The sequence below is a fragment of the Brachyistius frenatus genome, unplaced genomic scaffold (assembly GCF_029030835.1).
Source record: "Brachyistius frenatus isolate BFR_SWC_R1_liver_20210118 unplaced genomic scaffold, ASM2903083v1 Contig_219, whole genome shotgun sequence".
Classification (NCBI taxonomy): Eukaryota; Metazoa; Chordata; class Actinopteri; family Embiotocidae; genus Brachyistius; species Brachyistius frenatus.
Genome location: NW_027210818.1, coordinates 348,266 through 366,283, shown reverse-complemented (window position 1 = coordinate 366,283; position 18,018 = coordinate 348,266). Strand labels below are relative to the sequence as shown.

Genomic DNA, 18,018 nt, shown 5'->3' with positions numbered 1-18,018 from the left:
GTTCGGAGCAGGAAGTGACCATATTTAGACAAGCTGAGGGAGGAGCCGGCGGTGGATCTGACTCGATCTGATTGGAAACCTGACGAGACTAGGTCCCGCCCACCGATAGCTGTAACCTGACTGCACCACAGGCCTGTCAATCAAACAGTGACGCCCCCAAAAACAGGTCTTCTTGAGGCTTATTTTCTAATGAATGAGGGATTATTTTCAGATGGACCTCCAGAAAACTAATAAGAAAAAGTGACTTTAGCTAACAACACCGAGATAACTGATGGACACATTTTATTCACTTTGGATTTGATGAGAGAAGTTGAATGGGAGTCTATGGAGTCGGAGGCTTTTTGGAGCCGACCTCTAGTGGTACTCGGTGGTATTGCAGCTTAAGGTACTTCTGCATTGGCCTCGTTTTTTAGACCTGGAAGCTACGAACACTTTTATGTACAATCTGTGTTTAAAGTCAGATTAATAAAACTGCATGTTCTACAAATCAGATCCAAAATGCGGTACGTCAGTGACCTCCATCAGAGTATCTCAGCTTCTGCTGTGTTAAGTTTTCTGGTATCCGGAGTGAACATCACCTCATAATAAGTTACACACCTGTTAACCAGCAACAAAAGTTTCATCCTGACAAACAGAGTTAATGATTAGAGAGAAGATCATCTCAGTGAGCTGCACTTGTTCGTACCTCCATATCCACTGTACATGGTGGCTGCGCTGGTGGATGTCAAAGGTTTCCTTCAGCGGTGGGTCCACCCGACTCTAGAAACAAGAGCTCAGTCCAAGCCTCTTTGATCGCTCACTTTTCGTTTTCTCACCTCATTCCCTTTAAACGTTTCGGTCAGTGGGAATAACTTCCCTTCTCTCTATCCCAGTATATTTCCCCTTCTATCTTGCCCCATCTCCACCGTCACAGTTGTTAATCCTCCGTCCACTCTCCTGCTGAGCTCCACTCTTCTCTCCACCACACTGATAAGAAGAAGAGGGGGGAGGAAGGGAGGGAGGGAGGCGGAGGAGGAAACAGGAAAAAGCAAGGCGGTCCTCCCTCCTCTTCTTCCCTGCTGACATCACCGGTTTTTCCTGCCCCTCCTGCTCCCTGTTGAACATATTGTTTCTGATTAAATGACGGAGTCCGTCCACACTTTTGCCCTTTTTAAATAACGTCTTTATGAAATGATTTAAAAACATAAGGAAGAAGATCTCAGCATAATACTGTCGGGTGCAACGAATATTTTAACCTGCTGATGATTCGGCTGTTCAAAGAGTCTTTTCCAGTCATTGTTGCTAAAAATTAAAAATGTAGTTCTGCTGTCAATGGTGTGATGAAAAGGAAAACGGGAGCAAGAACGTCAAATATCAGCAGCCAGACATTTATATCACTGTAGAAAGAACTTTTTTATGATATAAAAGATTGTGCAAAAGGAAAATATTCCAATAATGATATTTCTCAGCAGAAGTGAACACAACCCATACATGTTTTTACTATTTGCAGGATTGGATTGCAGGCGTGTCGGACAGCCGGCTGCGGACGGGACTGACAGCTCCACGTCTATCTGCTCAGAGCAGGAGAGAAGCTGCTGTTTAACCTGCTGTTTAACAGACAACAACAGAAGCCTCGGACACACACAGATAACATGTTTAGGGGTTATCTGTCCGTCTGACAGCGAGGGTCACACACAGCGATGTAATTAGGATTTATTTACCCTGATCAACAGAATACAGAGATTAGAGCGCAGAGACTAAAAACACTGCAGCAGCTGCTGCCTGCCCGCCTCGGTCGTCCTTCACAGCTTTAGAAAATGGAAGTGACATTTAGGTGAGTTTTCAAAGCGGAGCTTCTCGACAAGGGCGCCCTCTAGGGGCCGTCCAGAGAACATGTGTGTGTGTGTGTGTGTGTGTGTGTGTGTGGGGGGGGGGTGTTCTGTTTCTGTTTCTTTAAATGTTAATTTTACATTTGAATGGACATTTTACACTTTTATCATTTGAAGCTTGTTTACAACAAGGATTTTGGTTTCCTGAATCTCTTTGCATTAAGCTTTTCTTTGTTTGCGATAAAACGGTGTGCACGGCTAGTTAAGGCTGGCAGGCAGGCAGGCAGACAGAGACAGACAGACAGGCAGGCAGACGGGCGGGCAGGCAGGCGGGCAGGGACAGACAGACAGACAGGCAAACGGGCAGGCGGGCGGGCAGGCAGGCGGGCAGAGACAGACAGACAGACAGACAGGCAAACGGGCAGGCGGGCAGGCAGGCAGGCAGAGACAGACAGGCAGGCAGGCAACTGACGGGCGTTAACTCTTCCAGTTTTATAATGAGACACCTGATTTTAGTCTCTCTCACATCGCCAAAACAAATGTCTCATGAAATAAGAGGAAGGCTCATTTATTATTTTACAGTAAAAGTCTGATCTGTTTATTTAAGTCAATTTTGTTTTTACTGTGAACTTCATTACTTTTCCGGTTTTCTGAGTAAAATGAAACGTTCGTATTTGCAGCCGTGATTTCTGTGCACATGGATGGCAACACGTGGCAACAGGTGGCCTCGTGATGATGAAAATACATTTTAATGTACCATGAGGTGCATCATTACACATGGGTGATCAATAATGAGATCTAAAGTTTGAATGTCGAATTTCTAACTTATAATTTATATTCAGGAACGTTTTGCCCCCTGGGAAACGAATGATAAAATCTGTTATTTATCATTCAATGACATGCTTCTCAAATGATATAACACAGAATAATAGTCAGCATTAAAATTCAGTAAATACACTTAGCCTACATTTTCTTTGATAGGGACGATAGGAGCTGAATAATGACCCAAACATATGGAGAACCCCCGTTTCAGGGCATCGATGCAAAATGTGGGTCGACTGAAACGAGGATGACAACATCCTGCTGAGGATGCGTCTCTGCAGAAGGACCTTTATCCTTGTATGTATCATACAGCAAATCATCATCATCAGTAAGTAAAAAAAAAAACAACTCAAGAAGGACTTCAAAATGATGTTCGCAATCTAGAAACTGTTCTATGAAGCGTTGAGGCAGAAAAACATTGAAACAAAAATTCACCAAACTGTTTACTGTCCATCTGTTCATCTTTGTCGGGTCCTCGACAATCACAAAGAATTTAAAACACACACACACACACACACACACACACACACACACACACACACACACACACACACACACACACACACACACACACACACACACACACACACACACACACACTCCTTGCTGAAATGAAGTTGCATTCCTTCCATTCACTCCATTTTTCTAATATCCTGACTGAGCAGGTGCTTGTTTTTCTTCCTCTTCTCTTCATCTCCACCCACCACTCATTCTGCCACTCTTTCTATTTACCTATTTGTGGATTCATATTCAATTCAATTTCTTACCTGCTGCACTGAAACACGTGTGTGTTGGTTAGAAGATTGTTTATGAGTCACATGACACAGTATTCTTTAACAATCTCTAATAATCAGAGTGAAATATTGCTGAATGTGTAAAGACTGTCTGGCCATCTGATTTGCTTTGTTTCACCTTTAAAAGTCTCTTTCAGTAAAAATCTAATTTTACAAGCTTGTTAACATCCATGTGGTGATTTATATGCTATCTAGATTCCAATAAGCAGTTTATGTCATGGCTGAGCATTTCAGATTTTTTTAGGAACAGTCTCAACAACAGAGATTCAGGGTTTCATACATCAGAAACACAAGGAACCAGTCACGTCAACTTGAGGGCGGGGAAACAACACGTCAACCACCAGTGATGTCATCAACCATCAGTGATGTCATCGTTGGTTTGTGAACGTTATGAAGCCTCCAGTTCAGATTCTGTCCTTCACCATCTTGCTAGTTCGGAGCAGGAAGTGACCATATTTGGACGAGCTGGGGGAGGAGCCAGCGGTGGATCTGAGTGACCTGATTGGAAACCTGAGGATACTACGTCCCGCCCACCGATAGCTGTAACCTGACTGCACCGCAGGCCTGTCAATCAAACAGACACGCCCCCAAAAACAAGTCTTCTTGAATCTTCTTTTCTAATGAATGAGGGATTATTTTCAGATGGACCTCCAGAAAACTAAGAAGAAGGAGTGACTTTAGCTAACAACACCGAGATATCTCTGTTGACTGTATTTCATGAGAGAAGTTGAGGACTACAGATCCGGAGGCTTTTTGGAGCCAAATGAAAAAGGCCAAGCAGCTGTAAAATTCTGGATGAGATACCACTGCTACAGTCTGGAAGGAGAAGATGGGGAGTGTACAATAACAGGGGGAGCTTTTAATAAGCAGCTAGCATTTCAATGTGAAGCTGAGGCCCCAGCTGCATCCGCCACCCCCACCCCCGCCCCACTACTGACAGCAGGGTGAGAGACCAAAGACATTGAACTCAACAGAGACCGATCCACATCCAAACAGTGGGAGCAGCTCGGCCCACAGCTCTCCTTCAACCAACAAGACCACCTCCACCCAGACGAACCCCATGGAGACCAAATCATCCTCATCGTCCTCCATCCCCCTCAAACCAGACCAGAGCCATTCCTGCCCTCAGGGGCCCGACCCCGACCCCAGCGACAAGAGCTACACCCGGGCCCACTGAGTTCTGCTCAGGCGGGCCCAACCCCTCACCACCATCACTCCTGTCCCCATCCTCAAACCTCCCTTCCCCTGATCATCATGGGACTGTTGTATGGAACAAACCGGAGCGGAAGAAGAGCGGCGCTGGTCGGAGCATCTGAAGGTGATTTTCTACTGGCTTCCGCTATTGGAGTGACTCGCAGTCATCAGTCTTTATAAAAGCTTTAAATCCCACCGGCTGCACCGCGGTCCGTCTCACCAGCGTCCCAGAAGCGGGTCGCCGCGCTGCTCCGCAAAAAATAGGAAGCGAGTCTATTTCTGATGGAAGCTGCTTGGCGACCACAAGATCTCAACAGAGCAGATCGGCCGGGCAGGAAGACAGTGGAGAAAATAAAATAAAATCCCAGTCAATTTTCAAAATAAAACACCACATGTGCAAACTCCATCACTATATCAATATAATATACTATAGCTGGTAAGCACTTTTTATATGGGGATGTTATATAAGAAGCGACCTTATATGCAGCTAGTTAGACTGGAAACAGTGAAACTGCAGACCTGGCTCTATCTGAAGGTCCTGAAACACCCAAAGATGAGCACGGTTCATAATTGAGTTATTATCATGTCTAATCTATAAAAATCCAGGAAATTATGGGTCAAAAAGAAAAGAAAATATCCCTTGAATTTGGTAAAAATATCAACTAAATCAAGTGCTAAAGTCTTCATATGTGGGTGTCTGTGTGACCTGGTTCCTGGTTCCCGGTCCCTGGACACGGTTATTTTTATCGTATCCAGGGGAGGTTCACAGAGGTCCAGTGTCCTGATATAGAAACATAATTCTCAGGTAAGGTCACGCAGCATCTTGTTTCCCTGATTTCGGAGTGGATTTATGGACATTGTTTGAGATTCAAATCAGAGATAGTAAAAAAAAAGTGAACGCCACACTGAATGTAGAAATATGTGAATCATGTAATTGTGTTAAAAGTTAAAAGAGTGTTGGAATACAAACACAAATTGCACCGACACTCCTGCTGATTACGCCTATACATTAAAGAGTTTTGAGGACCGTGATTTTATTTTTAGCTTTTCGAAACCAAAAATACAGGAACAAGAAACACAGAAACACTTTACTTCTCCAACATGCCAGCAAATCCCTGGCATCTGTTCATCAACCACTTTAAAGAAGTAAAAAACTGGAATATTGTTTCACACCAGAAGCTGTGGTTTTATGAAGCAGCAGCAGGAAATTCTAATTCTGTGCTAAACTAAAGTTCAGCTCCTTCCTGCTCATCTTCTCCACTAAAACTTTATCCACATCATGAGCCGCTTGATTTATGATGCAGTCGAAGAAACACACCTTTGATTTAGTCAAGGAGGAGCAAACCTGCAATATACTATACAGTACTGCACTACATTATACTACACAGTACTGCACTACATTATACTACACAGTACTGCACTATACTATACTGCACAGTACTGCACTACATTATACTACACAGTACTGCACTATACTATACTACACAGTACTGCACTATACTGCACAGTACTGCACTATACTATACTGCACAGTACTGCACTACATTATACTACACAGTACTGCACTATACTATACTGCACAGTACTGCACTATACTGTAGTGTACTATACAGTACTGTGCTGTACCATACTGCACTGTACTACGCTCCACTATGCTATACTGCAGTGTACTATACTGTACTAAACTGCACTGAACTGTACTGGAATGCAGTGCAATGCACTACACTATACTGCACTGCACTATGCTATACTGCACTGCATTGTACTTCACTGTATTGCACTGCATTGTACTGCACTGCATTGTACTGTACTACACTGTACTGCATTGTACTGGCTGATGGAACAAATCATTATAATCATTAATCATTCAAGTGAAGTAGAATGAGCTCGATAATGAGCTGACAGACTGTTCCTACTTCACTAAGCGTCACATGACTGGCTGTGTGTGTGTGTGTGTGTGTGTGTGTGTGTGTGTGTGTGTGTGTGTGTGTGTGTGTGTGTGTGTGTGTGAAAGTGGAGACTTTCTGGTTAATCTCCAGCTGGCCAATAAGCAGCTTAACTGTCACTGGAGTGCAGCAGGCTAATTACTAGGTTGTAGTCAGTCGAATATGCTTCAGAGCCACAAATACCCACACTGACAATAAACTCTAAATTAATATTGATATTCAGATAGCTTGAAGGATTTAAGTCATGTATCCCAGTTAGGTTAGCAACCCCAGTTATACTTCCTATCGAATAAGAAGCATGCACGCTCGAATACTTGAATGCTTCAAAAAGTGCAGATTTCTTGTACTGGAAGTTGTGGTAATGTTTTGGAAAAGCATCTCTGTGTTGGACAGTGTGGATTGTAGCCTGTTGGGGTATTGAGCAGGCTGTGCACACAGAGCAATCGTGTCATTAGGTCAGCCCTTGAGGGAAAACCTTCAAGGTTAAGCTGCTGCATGTGCAGGTAAAGAGACACAAAGCAGATGCTGTTTAATCTGTGAAAACAACCTGTTGCTAACTCCGCAGACCAGGACCGAGATAAACACTGAGGATCTGGTCCAAAATCACAATCACAAAAGCTTCATTCATCCCAGTTCGCAACCTACTGAAGCCTGACAGTTTCCACCAGAGCATGTGATGAAAGTGATGAAACGGCAAAAACATTAAAAAAAAAAGTAAAAAACATGAGGTTTGAGAATTTAGAGCTGTGAACAGAACATCCAGGAGACTTTATGGCATGAACTTGAGACAGGACATCTCCCCTGTTTGTCTTTTTCCAGAGAAGTTCCATCAGTCTGAAGAGTCTGTGTCTCCTATAATATTCACAAAAACACAACTATCATGCGTTTCATTCTCAAACTGCCCACTGGAGACTCCACGAGCAGCGACGCCGTCAGCTGGTCGGAGACGAGCTGCGACGGGTCGGTTCACTCTGCGACGATCACAAATCTTCAGTCCGAACAGAGAAAAAAAGTCGTACATGATCTCAGCGGGGAAAAAAGATGACATCACGCCCCACTGAGGCCGGAGATAAACTCGATGTTGAACCAACGTGTTCGCGTTGAAAACGTCGTGAACGTATTTGTTCACATCCTTGAAGATATGCTACGCGTGTTGGGAATCCTCCGGTGCAGGTTTCTTCAACGTGTCGACGGCTCACTCCGGCTCACTCCCGCTCACTCCAGGCTCACTCCCGCTCACTCCAGGCTCACTCCCGCTCACTCCAGGCTCACTCCAGGCTCACTCCCGCTCACTCCAGGCTCACTCCAGGCTCACTCCCGCTCACTCCAGGCTCACTCCAGGCTCACTCCAGGCTCACTCCAGGCTCACTCCCGCTCACTTCTGGCTCACTCCCGCTCACTCCAGGCTCACTCCCGCTCACTCCAGGCTCACTCCAGGCTCAGGCTCACTCCAGGCTCACTTCAGGCTCACTCCCGCTCACTCCAGGCTCACTCCAGGCTCACTCCAGGCTCACTCCGGCTCACACCTGTGGCTGCACTCTGCTTCCAAAAGCGAGCACCACATTCACCTGTTCAACAGCTTCAGACTCGTCTAACTCGGCGTTCACAACCCTTTAAGATCCAAACACGCTGAAGACTTTCCGACTCTCGTTTTGGTTCCGCCTCAAAAGAAACTCAAGAAGTCGTGGTTTTGCTTCAACGTGAAATTATCCAGCTGCACAAGCCAAGGTCGTTCATGCACAAACGTACAGCAGGCAGGAAACATCGGGACGAGCACTTTGTAGTTTACAGAGAGCTGTGTGGATACAGTCCATCCTCAAAAATACATTTAATATCCAGACATTAAATAAACATTCAACATTTCAGTGGATCCGGTTCTGTTCAGCTCCACGTGAGAGTCTGTGCTGCGTTCTGCTCACTGAAGGTCGCGCTAGTTTCTCTTCTCTCTGTGTTTCATGAGCGGCGGCGCTCAGCCTCAGTCGGCATCGACGTACTCCTTCACTCACCGTCTCTCCATCATTAGTTCCCAGAGGGTTAATCCTCATATCATTTCACCAGACCTGAACCTTCTGTATGCAGCAGACACCTCAGAGGGAGGCGATCACGTAGCTGAAAATAAAAACCTCAGCAGGTGCTGGGCAGCGTGAACGAGAGTTTTACGGAGCGTGAGCCGGGCAGGTGAGGTGAGCGGATAAGATGATGAGGCGACGTTGAGCAGAGAAAGCAACGCTGCAGAACCAGAACACGCGTGAGACGCAGCGTGGCGACCTCGTGTGACGGGAATTCACACTTAAACTCAACACTTCCTGGAAACGCTTTTCAGTGCAAAAAGTGATGAAGTGGTGCAGGAGAAAACAGTCACTGAGCCACCGATGACCGAACGTCCTCAGAGGCAGACGGGAGGTCAGCAGAGGGCTAAACAGCACTTGTAGTCTGCGGAGTGTATGATTACTGCAGCAGCTCTCTTATTAGTAGAAAGGTAGAGTCACTGTTTAAAACTCCGCTGCACCGACTCACCACAAGTGTGAGTTGGTGATTGCGAGATGTCTGACGATCCGACGTTAGTCCGGCTCTGCAAAGGTTTCAATCATGTCTACTTATGGATGATGATGATGATGATGATGATCACACACATAATCAACGTTTCAATACGATACTGAAGATGTACGACTCCATCAGTTCAGTCTGAGGACTTCTTGAGCTAAATTTCTTCTGAAATCTGTCAGTGGTATAAAGAGTCTGTCTTGAAAGTTCAGCATCAACACTTTCCAAAAAATACCAGACATCAAATTATAAGCATTCGATTGGAGCGTTTACATCAAACATTTCTGATCAAAATATTGTTTGGAAATTTTGATTTTACTGCCAAACTTGTTTTTCCACAACCAGAACTGTGATGTTGGAACAAGGTAGTTGTTGTTGTTTTTACAGCTGATGAAATGCTGAAGCCTCTTCCAGGCTGAATGTTGATGAGAGATTGTAATTCAGAGTTGTAGATCAGAAGTTCAGATTACTGTGTGTTTCAGTGGTGATTTAATGTCTACACCCTGTTTCCTGTTTACTGCAGTAAGTCTTCCATTCATGAATGTTCAAACATCCAATTTGTGCTGAAAATGTTTAAAGAGGTGTTTCAACCTCAGCTTCTGTTGAGAGGCTGCAGTTTACAATTGTATTAAACTGAAATATCAAAATGGTGTACAATATATTACAAACATCTCTAATAAAGTGAGAATTTCGTGTCATTTTGTAGAACCTGTTGGTGAAACTACGACGTCAGGAACAGGTCTGCTTTCTGTTCCCAGCATTCAGTTTTAATGATCCACACATCTGGAACAAACTCCCAGAAACCTGCAGGTCCGTCAGCTCCTTTAAATCAAGCTAGAAGACTTTCCTGTTCGCTGCCTTTCATTGAACCAGATTTGAGGATCTTGATTCATTTTTAGCCTATTTTAGCTTGTTTTTGTTTCTTTTATTCATGCATGTGTGCTGCTGGAACTCCATCCTGGGAGAAACACTGAATGAAATGACCAAGTGGATGAAGGCAAATAATAAAAACAGCTAGAAGTCTGTGAAGTACAGAAAGTTACATCATTTTACTAGAATGCAGCCTTATGTCTTCTCACCAAGATCACAAGATCCAAAATATCTCATCTCATCACACGATCAAGATAATATCAATACATTACCCAACACTGCCTCCAGTTTGACTGAACATTTGTGGCATAATCCACTCATTTAAACAATATCGTATCTGTATGTGAAACTTCAGAACAACTATACACACTTTCGACTTCTGACCAGCTCGTCAAACTCTGCTGCGCAAACTCCCATACGCCAGCAGTGCTGCCGGACCGCCGGGCCATCAGGTCATCCAGAACCAAACACTGACTGCTGACAGGAAATTTCTCTCCAGACCACAAAATACTAACTTTTATTTTGAAAAGCACAAAACTTTTGAATGTTCTGAAGTCAAATTCATTAACTCCCGTTTGAAATGTAATAGTTCAGAGTGGTACGTGTGTGTGTGTGTGTGTGTGTGTGTGTGTGTGTGTGTGTGTGTGTGTGTGTGTGTGTGTGTGTGTGTGTGTGTGTGTGTCCATAAGTGAATATCCATGTTGGAGACTTTGTGTGAGTTAATTGGCTGTTTGTCCAGTTCTTTAAGGAAGTCTACTCCACCAGAGGAAGTCATTAACTTCAAAGGACTGTGTGTATATATGCGTGTGTGTGTGTGTGTGTGTGTGTGTGTGTGTGTGTGTGTGTGTGTGTGTGTGTGTGTGTGTGTGTGTGTGTGTGTGTGACAGAGGCCTAAGGCTGTGCAGAAAAATAGAAAACAGAACGCGTGCTACGTGAACCATGTCAGGTTTCTGGTTTACGGTCACATGCTTGACGTTGCCGCTCCACATTAGAGCTGTAACGCTACTCCGTCTCCTTGGAGGTGTTTTCCATTCCAACACATGATTTGTGTGTAATTATTTAAGGATCATATTATACCACATACACTTTTCCATTGCTGGCTGCATCAACATCAAGCCACAGCAGAAGGAAATGTGAGAAAACCTGCTGCCAGAGAAGAACGACACATGACAATCCTTCAAACGGGACTAACGGGCCTTTCAGGACGTTAAGACGAGTTCCTGCCCAGTTGAAACGTAACAGAAGTAGTTGATAAGACAACGAAGACAATGAAGACAGAATTCCAATTCGTCCGGTTGAGCCGATATTGAAAGAAATTAAATACATATTTAAACACGGGTTGCAAAGGTAAAGAATTGATCTAACAATAACAGTTATTAGCTCGCAGTCTAATAAGCGGCATTTTCAATTTCTGTCAGTGACCATTAATGCAACCAAACACACACACTGACAATAACCAGCTAACGTTACAGCTACATACATGGAAAACAGGACATTTTGATAAATGGCAACTCAAATTAAAATTTAAAAATTCCCTGACTTGGTCCAAAATTGACTGACTTTCCATGTCTGGAAGAGAGTTTTTAAAATTCTCTGATGGGTGGGAACTCTGGGGAACTTTGTGTTTTTTTTGTCCTACACGGTATGAAGTTTTCATAAACCACCATATAGGTGCAATGTTGAAACAATTGCTGTAACTTTGTAATCATGCAGCGAATCATAGATAATAATCAAAGTAAAGTCAGACCAAGGTGACCTGTGTCGCTGCGTTGGGCCTGCAGAGCGCTGAGAGGGGACTCGGCTCCCTTATTATTAAAGGTTACAACACAACAAGGAATAAACCTGGTTTGTAACACTAATAAATTGAACATGGCCAAACAGCGTCGGTGTGTTTACAGCTGGCAGACACCTCCGACTGCAGATGCACCACAACAACACAAGAACAGAAGCAGAACTGTTTCTGCTGTTTGGAGGTTTTCAGGTTTTACAAACTCTATCCACAAGTAAAACACCAAATATTGTAAAGTTTGACTGTTGTTGCCGCTGCAGAAAGCTGTTCGGAGTTGGTGTTGTCCTTGACGGGGGTGTTCATCAGAGGAAGAGGAGGATGTCGACCGACCGACAGCACCAGCAGTCTGTTGTGCTAAGTGTTGTTGTTGTTTTCAGATTTGATGATTTGTTTAATGCATTACAGCTGCAAAACACCTGAATGTGCGCGGAGCATGTCAGACCGAAGGTTGAAGCCGAGCGACGTCGTCCTTCGTGCTGTCTGAACGACAACACGCTGAATGAAATGAGAATCAGATGAGTGAGCGCCGTGTCCGCCCACCGCTCGGTGTCCGTTTCACGCAGCTTGTCGAGCTCGGCCTGATCATTAGCCGAATTAGGTCTTCAAACAGTGAGAACCCTGCAGGGGGACAATGGACTCACTGTCCCCTCCGCTCGCAGAGCGGCGTGGGGAGGGCACGGTTCCCACAGTCGGCCTCAGCGACTTTGTTTTTGTCACCTTTTTACAGCCACAGTTGGATTCCACAACCTTCGACGCAATCAAACAGCACTTGTGTGTTTGTGACTACGGTATTTGCCGTATTTCAAATGAATGCCGAGAATGCCGTGACTCCATCTGGAGACAGAAAACCTGTCACAACACTGGCGGGGAAGAGTTCAGAGCCACTTATTAACAGATGACTTAATTAGTCTGAACAGGAAAAATGACCATCACGAGAGCCTACAGTTGTTGTATTCAATGATGCATTTTTTAAAGGATTGAAATAGTCTGCTAATGTAAATCAGCCTCACTGTTTGTGGATGGGGATTTTATAGACTTGAGAATTCCTCTTTTTAATGAAGTTATGGTCATTAACCACTATTTTAACCACCACATGACAAATTCCAGATTTTACAGAAACCACGGCGCGTTAAAAAAGTGAAACAACGTTTAATGTTTCAAAAATCTAAATGTATTCATCATCCTTTCTGAACATTGACTTATAAAGTGACTTCCTCACCTTAATGTGTCATACCTTGCTGTACTGCTGCAGCTCGCGAGTGTGTGTGTGTGTGTGTGTGTGTGTGTGTGTCTACTGCGGTGCTGCTACCGCCACACGTATCTCCCTACGTTGAGTTTTCTTTGGATAATATAATCAGAGCCTGCACCACAGCAGCAATGAATGACACTGGTGACACACACCCTCTTCATCACCCTCACCCTCGTCCTCCTCCGACATCAACTCTTCACCCTAAAACCTCACGTTACAGAGTGACAACAACAACTCACAGTTGGAGTACTACAAGTACACACACACACACACACACACACACACACACACACACACACACACACACACACACACACAACAAAGTAATGCTATTATCTTCTGTTAATCTATTTCAGTCTTCAAAGATTCAACCTTCGGCTTCTGCAAACACACATCTTTACTAAATCAACACAGGTTTCACAAAACAAAGCTTAGTGTGACAATGTACTGTCTCGCATTTAAAACAAAATCACACAAACACACTTACGGAGTCAATTTCCTGCCAAAACATGTTTTACAAATCCTCCACAATTCACAAACAAACACAGAGCAGTATGCAAAAATAAAACATCATAAACTAAAACTGATGCATTTCGTTTGCAAATAGAAAAAGTTAAACAAACACACAACATATTTCTAATACACTGTGATTCAGAGACAAATAAAGCATTTCAACAACACAGAAAAATTTAAACGGGACTTTTGGCTCAATCTTTCCGTCAAAAACGTCTTCCACAACAGCAGGTGGCGCTATGAGTCCATTTTGTGGCAATCCATCTGAAAATAATCACTTCACTAATTAGAAAATAAGCTTCAAAAAGCAGTGTTTTTGTCTGTTTGATTGACAGGCCTGTAGTTCAGTTAGGTTACAGCTATTGGTGGGCGGGATGTAGTATCACCTGGTTTCCAATCAGATCAGTCAGATCCACCGCTGGCTCCGCCCTCAGCTCGCCCAAATATGGTCACGTCCTGCTCTAAACGAGCAACTTCTGAGTAATATCTCTAAAAGTTAATAAACAAACGTTCTTTGGCTGATCGATCATCGCTGATGAACCCAACAAAGAATTCTGCAGCGTTTTAAAGCTTCAAAAATCATTATAATGTTTGTTAGTTTCTTCTTCACTGTTCAGATGCAGGGAGAACGATGGCACTTTTAAAATCGACTCATAGCGCCACCTACTGCTGTGGAGCGGAAATGAATTAAAGAAAACATTTTGCGCAAACACGGTGGAAAGTTTGAGACAAAAGTGATCTTTTTTTTTGGTCTTAGTTTTTTGTAAGACATTCTGTATTTGTGTCTGAAGCATGATGCTCTACAATGATTCATGTCTTTCATGGGAAGATTTTGTGTTTAGAAAACAAAATGCATTAGTTTGTTCATGTTTTTTTTTTATATTTGCAGACGATTAAAGAATCATATTGAAACAGGTTATTGTTCATTTTTGCCATAATTTTTTTTTAAATACCATTTTCATTTGGCGCTGTTTCCATTTCCACATTTTCCGCCAAATTTGACAAACAATGAAATACAGTGAGCTGTATAACACTCACTAACACTTGGTTTTAGTTTTTATGCAATAAGTTCTGCAACAAGTAAAACAACGAGGTGACATTATTTTTGACTGAAGCTGAAATGCAGGATGAAGAGATTTGTTTGTCCCGCCGGGTGCTCCGTACCGCGGGACGGGGGGCATGTCGGAGTGACAGGACCAGACTGCAGCTAGAGACACCAACCAGGACACACAGATGTCCTTTCCTAACGCAACAGTCCTCCTCCTCGGACCTGAGTGGTTCCGACAGAAGGTGGCAGGTTGAAGAAAAGCCGTGCAGATGCGAGGGTGAATGGAAACCATTTGGACCTACATGTTTGCTGCGGTGTCCTCCTCTCCTCGCCCAGCTGACACAAATCTCCTCTTTATCCAGATCAGAAAGCCTCGCAGACAGTTCGGGAGCTCACTTCGTCCTCTCTCGGTCCATCAGTCCTGCTCACTGGCGTTGCCGTCCGGTCCGGTCCGGTCCGGTCCAGAAGAGCCTCCCTATGTTCGCTCACAGAGCAGCTGATACTTTGAGCCGGTCCCCTTTACTGCACTTTATTCCACCGGCGTCAAGCGCTGCGCAGCTGATATGATGACTTCCGGTCAACCCTTTCAAATTAAAACATGCCTAACTCCCCTCAGCTTGTTGGTTGGTTCTTGACTCTTCTTAAAGTTGGTTTACCAGGGTCCTGCGTCTACACGGCTTTAAGTGTCTTTATGGAGTGACGTGTTGGCGCACAAACATGGCGCGTGACCGACTGCGTGAGCCAGTTTGGACCAAAAATGGCAGATTTGTTTATTTATTTGTCCGATTTAAACTTGTCACATGATCTTTCTACATCCTGGTGTTTAACATTACCACATTAAATAACAAATGATCACAAAAAAACAACAACCGAGTTTATGTAAAATTACAGCACATAAATAGATTATAAAGAGTAAAGAGGAGCAACAGCATTACTGCAAACATGAAAAGCAGATCTTTTAAATATGAGATCCAATCTATAAAATACTACAAAAGAATAAAAAATAAATAAAATTAAGAAAAGTTGTGATAATTTAAAAGAGTCATGAGAGGAGTAAACAGGTCACTACCCTGTAATCTTCACATTCTTTTGTTTATACTTATGGATTCATGTACATCCAGGAACATCGTGTCCATTTACGTTTTAATCCAAAGTGTTTTCATATCCTCTAACTTAAAAGTGGCAAACTTATTTTGTGTGATTTAAAGCCTTGTTTTTGTGAAACAGGGTTTATGTTGTTTATTCTTTGCTTGACCTTGTTGTGACATCGGACGTTTCCTTTCTGGCAGCACTAGACTGCCACCTGCCGGACAATCAAGATAAATCTGCGTTCACTTCTGTTAGAACCGTCAGTCAGCAGCAGACGTTTCTATCCACATGCACAAAGAAGAACTAACTGTACTGAACATAGCAGAAACCAGTCGTATGTTTTCTCTGCATTGTAAAGTGCTTTCACTTCCACCGAGTTTTATAGACAGCCGGTGCTGGATTAACCTGTTAGGGGCCCTGAGGGGGACATTTTGCTGTTGGATTGCCATTCTGTCTCCAACTTCCCTTAAAGAACAGGACACATGGCAGACTCCTTATACTTGTACTAAATGCTGACTAAAAAACACAAAGATGTCACTATGAATGTATCACTTTATTAAAACACTGCATGGATCATGCAGGCAAGAAATAATATTCAACCACATCATAATACAGAAATACGTCGATGTAAAGGCTACAGAGAAAATCATAATGCTTTTTATGACTGCAATCTTTTAGACGTGTCTGTCAGGCTTTGCCCTGGTTTGCCCTTTTATTCTGATTATATGCAGCTTTGTTGTGATGACACAAAAACGCACAAAAGCTTATTAAAGAGAAAAGAAAAAAAAAAGCACGTCATTTAAAACACACAGAATGTGATATAATCTGTTTACATACATATTTCTTACTTAAACAAAGTAAATACATTATATCATCATTTGCAGAAATTCCACTCAATTAGGAACATTGAGATGTTTTTTCAATAATATGTTTTCGTGCGGAGGTGATGGTGTTTTCGAGGACTCATTTATATTGAGAGAGATCATAACTACCAGAAGATGGCAGCCACAGATCATAAAGACCCGAACTCCTCCTGCATATCGTCTCCACAGTTAACTGGAATATGGAAGGAATTGGTAAAAAAAAAAAAAAAAAACAAGCTTTATTTAAAATGTACGTTTTCAGAAGTGGTGGATCTTACATTAATTAATACCACTTGGCACATTTACTTCTTATTGTTGGTGTTATTTTTATGCCATCTACTCTTATTGTGTGAAGCTAAATATGGACAGGTTAACAATGAATTCTGCATTAAACCTCAGACCCCTCTTGTGGATCTGAGGCCCAGGCACTCTGCTAACTATTTAAAGTATGCAAGATATGCATGCACATGTGCTCAGTTTTTTCAACATTTAACATACAGTAAATAACTGTACGACTGCACTAACTCGGGTTTGGATTGTGGTTGCACTGCATGTAAATTAATGGGAGATTGCGGCCCCACTGTTATTACACACTGGCATTATATTATGATCTATGATATGATTTCAAACATGAATAAACAGCATCCCAAATCTGTTTTCAGATTATGTTGAATTTACATTTCAAGAGAGACTGAAAAATGTCTGTTAGATTAGAAGAATGTTCCTGTACACTTAAAATGGGATTTCATTATTACAGTTTGTGAACTGCTGGATGTGCTTTTTGTTGGTTGTTCATTTATCACATTTATTTTGATAAACCAGAGAAAACAGGGTTCACAAATTAGCTTTAAGTGAAAAAGGTGGACACAATAAAAAAACGATCAAACCGTAAAAAAACAGGTAAAGTTGTGCAACAGCTCGTCGGTGTGAAGGTTTGATGTTCTGAGCGCCGGTTCACAACACGGTCACGAGTAAAGAATGTGTTCCTGACACTGATTGCTACAGATATTTACCTACAGAAGAAGATTGTTGGTAAGAATCAGGATGTTTCATTTTAATGTGCATTAAAAAAATGCACAACATCAGGCCTTTCAGAGTAAAAGTCACAAAACTTCCCTGAAAGTTTTTTTTATTGATTTGAGAGGACGACATTAAAAGTAAGTGCTGAGAGACATGTAGCAGACATTTTTAACGACACATTATATTTATACTCATCTTACAATAGATGACATAATAGAGCTAAAATGATGAGGTCATTACTTGATAGGTTTGACTTTTCTTTGGGGCTTTTTGCACCATCATCATGTTTCAGGGAACAAGCAGTGGAACAAACATTATTGACTTCTCATGCCGGACCTCCAACCCCATACTGTTTTAACTTGTAATCATTTATGACTGGTTTGAAGCACTCATTTTTATTTTATGTGCTCCTGTAAATGTGGAAAACGCAATGTCCTTCCACTCGAAGGTTAAACCTTCTGATGACCTC

The 18,018-nt window shown here is 42.8% G+C and overlaps 1 protein-coding gene across 2 annotated transcripts in view; it reads right to left on the bottom strand.

Annotated features, from left to right (window-relative positions):
* The window catches only part of ripor1 (RHO family interacting cell polarization regulator 1), a 49,342-nt gene extending 34,260 nt beyond the window's left edge, over nucleotides 1-15,082 (bottom strand). The window contains exon 1 of one of the 2 annotated variants that reach the window (XM_069719638.1): nucleotides 14,880-15,082. Coding sequence is in view for 1 of the 2 variants with exons in the window: in XM_069719637.1 (XP_069575738.1) it covers nucleotides 686-704 (19 nt within the window). In the remaining variant the exon portion in view is untranslated. Of the gene's footprint in view, nucleotides 1-685; nucleotides 956-14,879 lie in introns of those variants that run through there. The other variant, XM_069719637.1, reaches the window with a different exon arrangement.
* Between the last annotated feature and the right edge of the window lie 2,936 nt (nucleotides 15,083-18,018).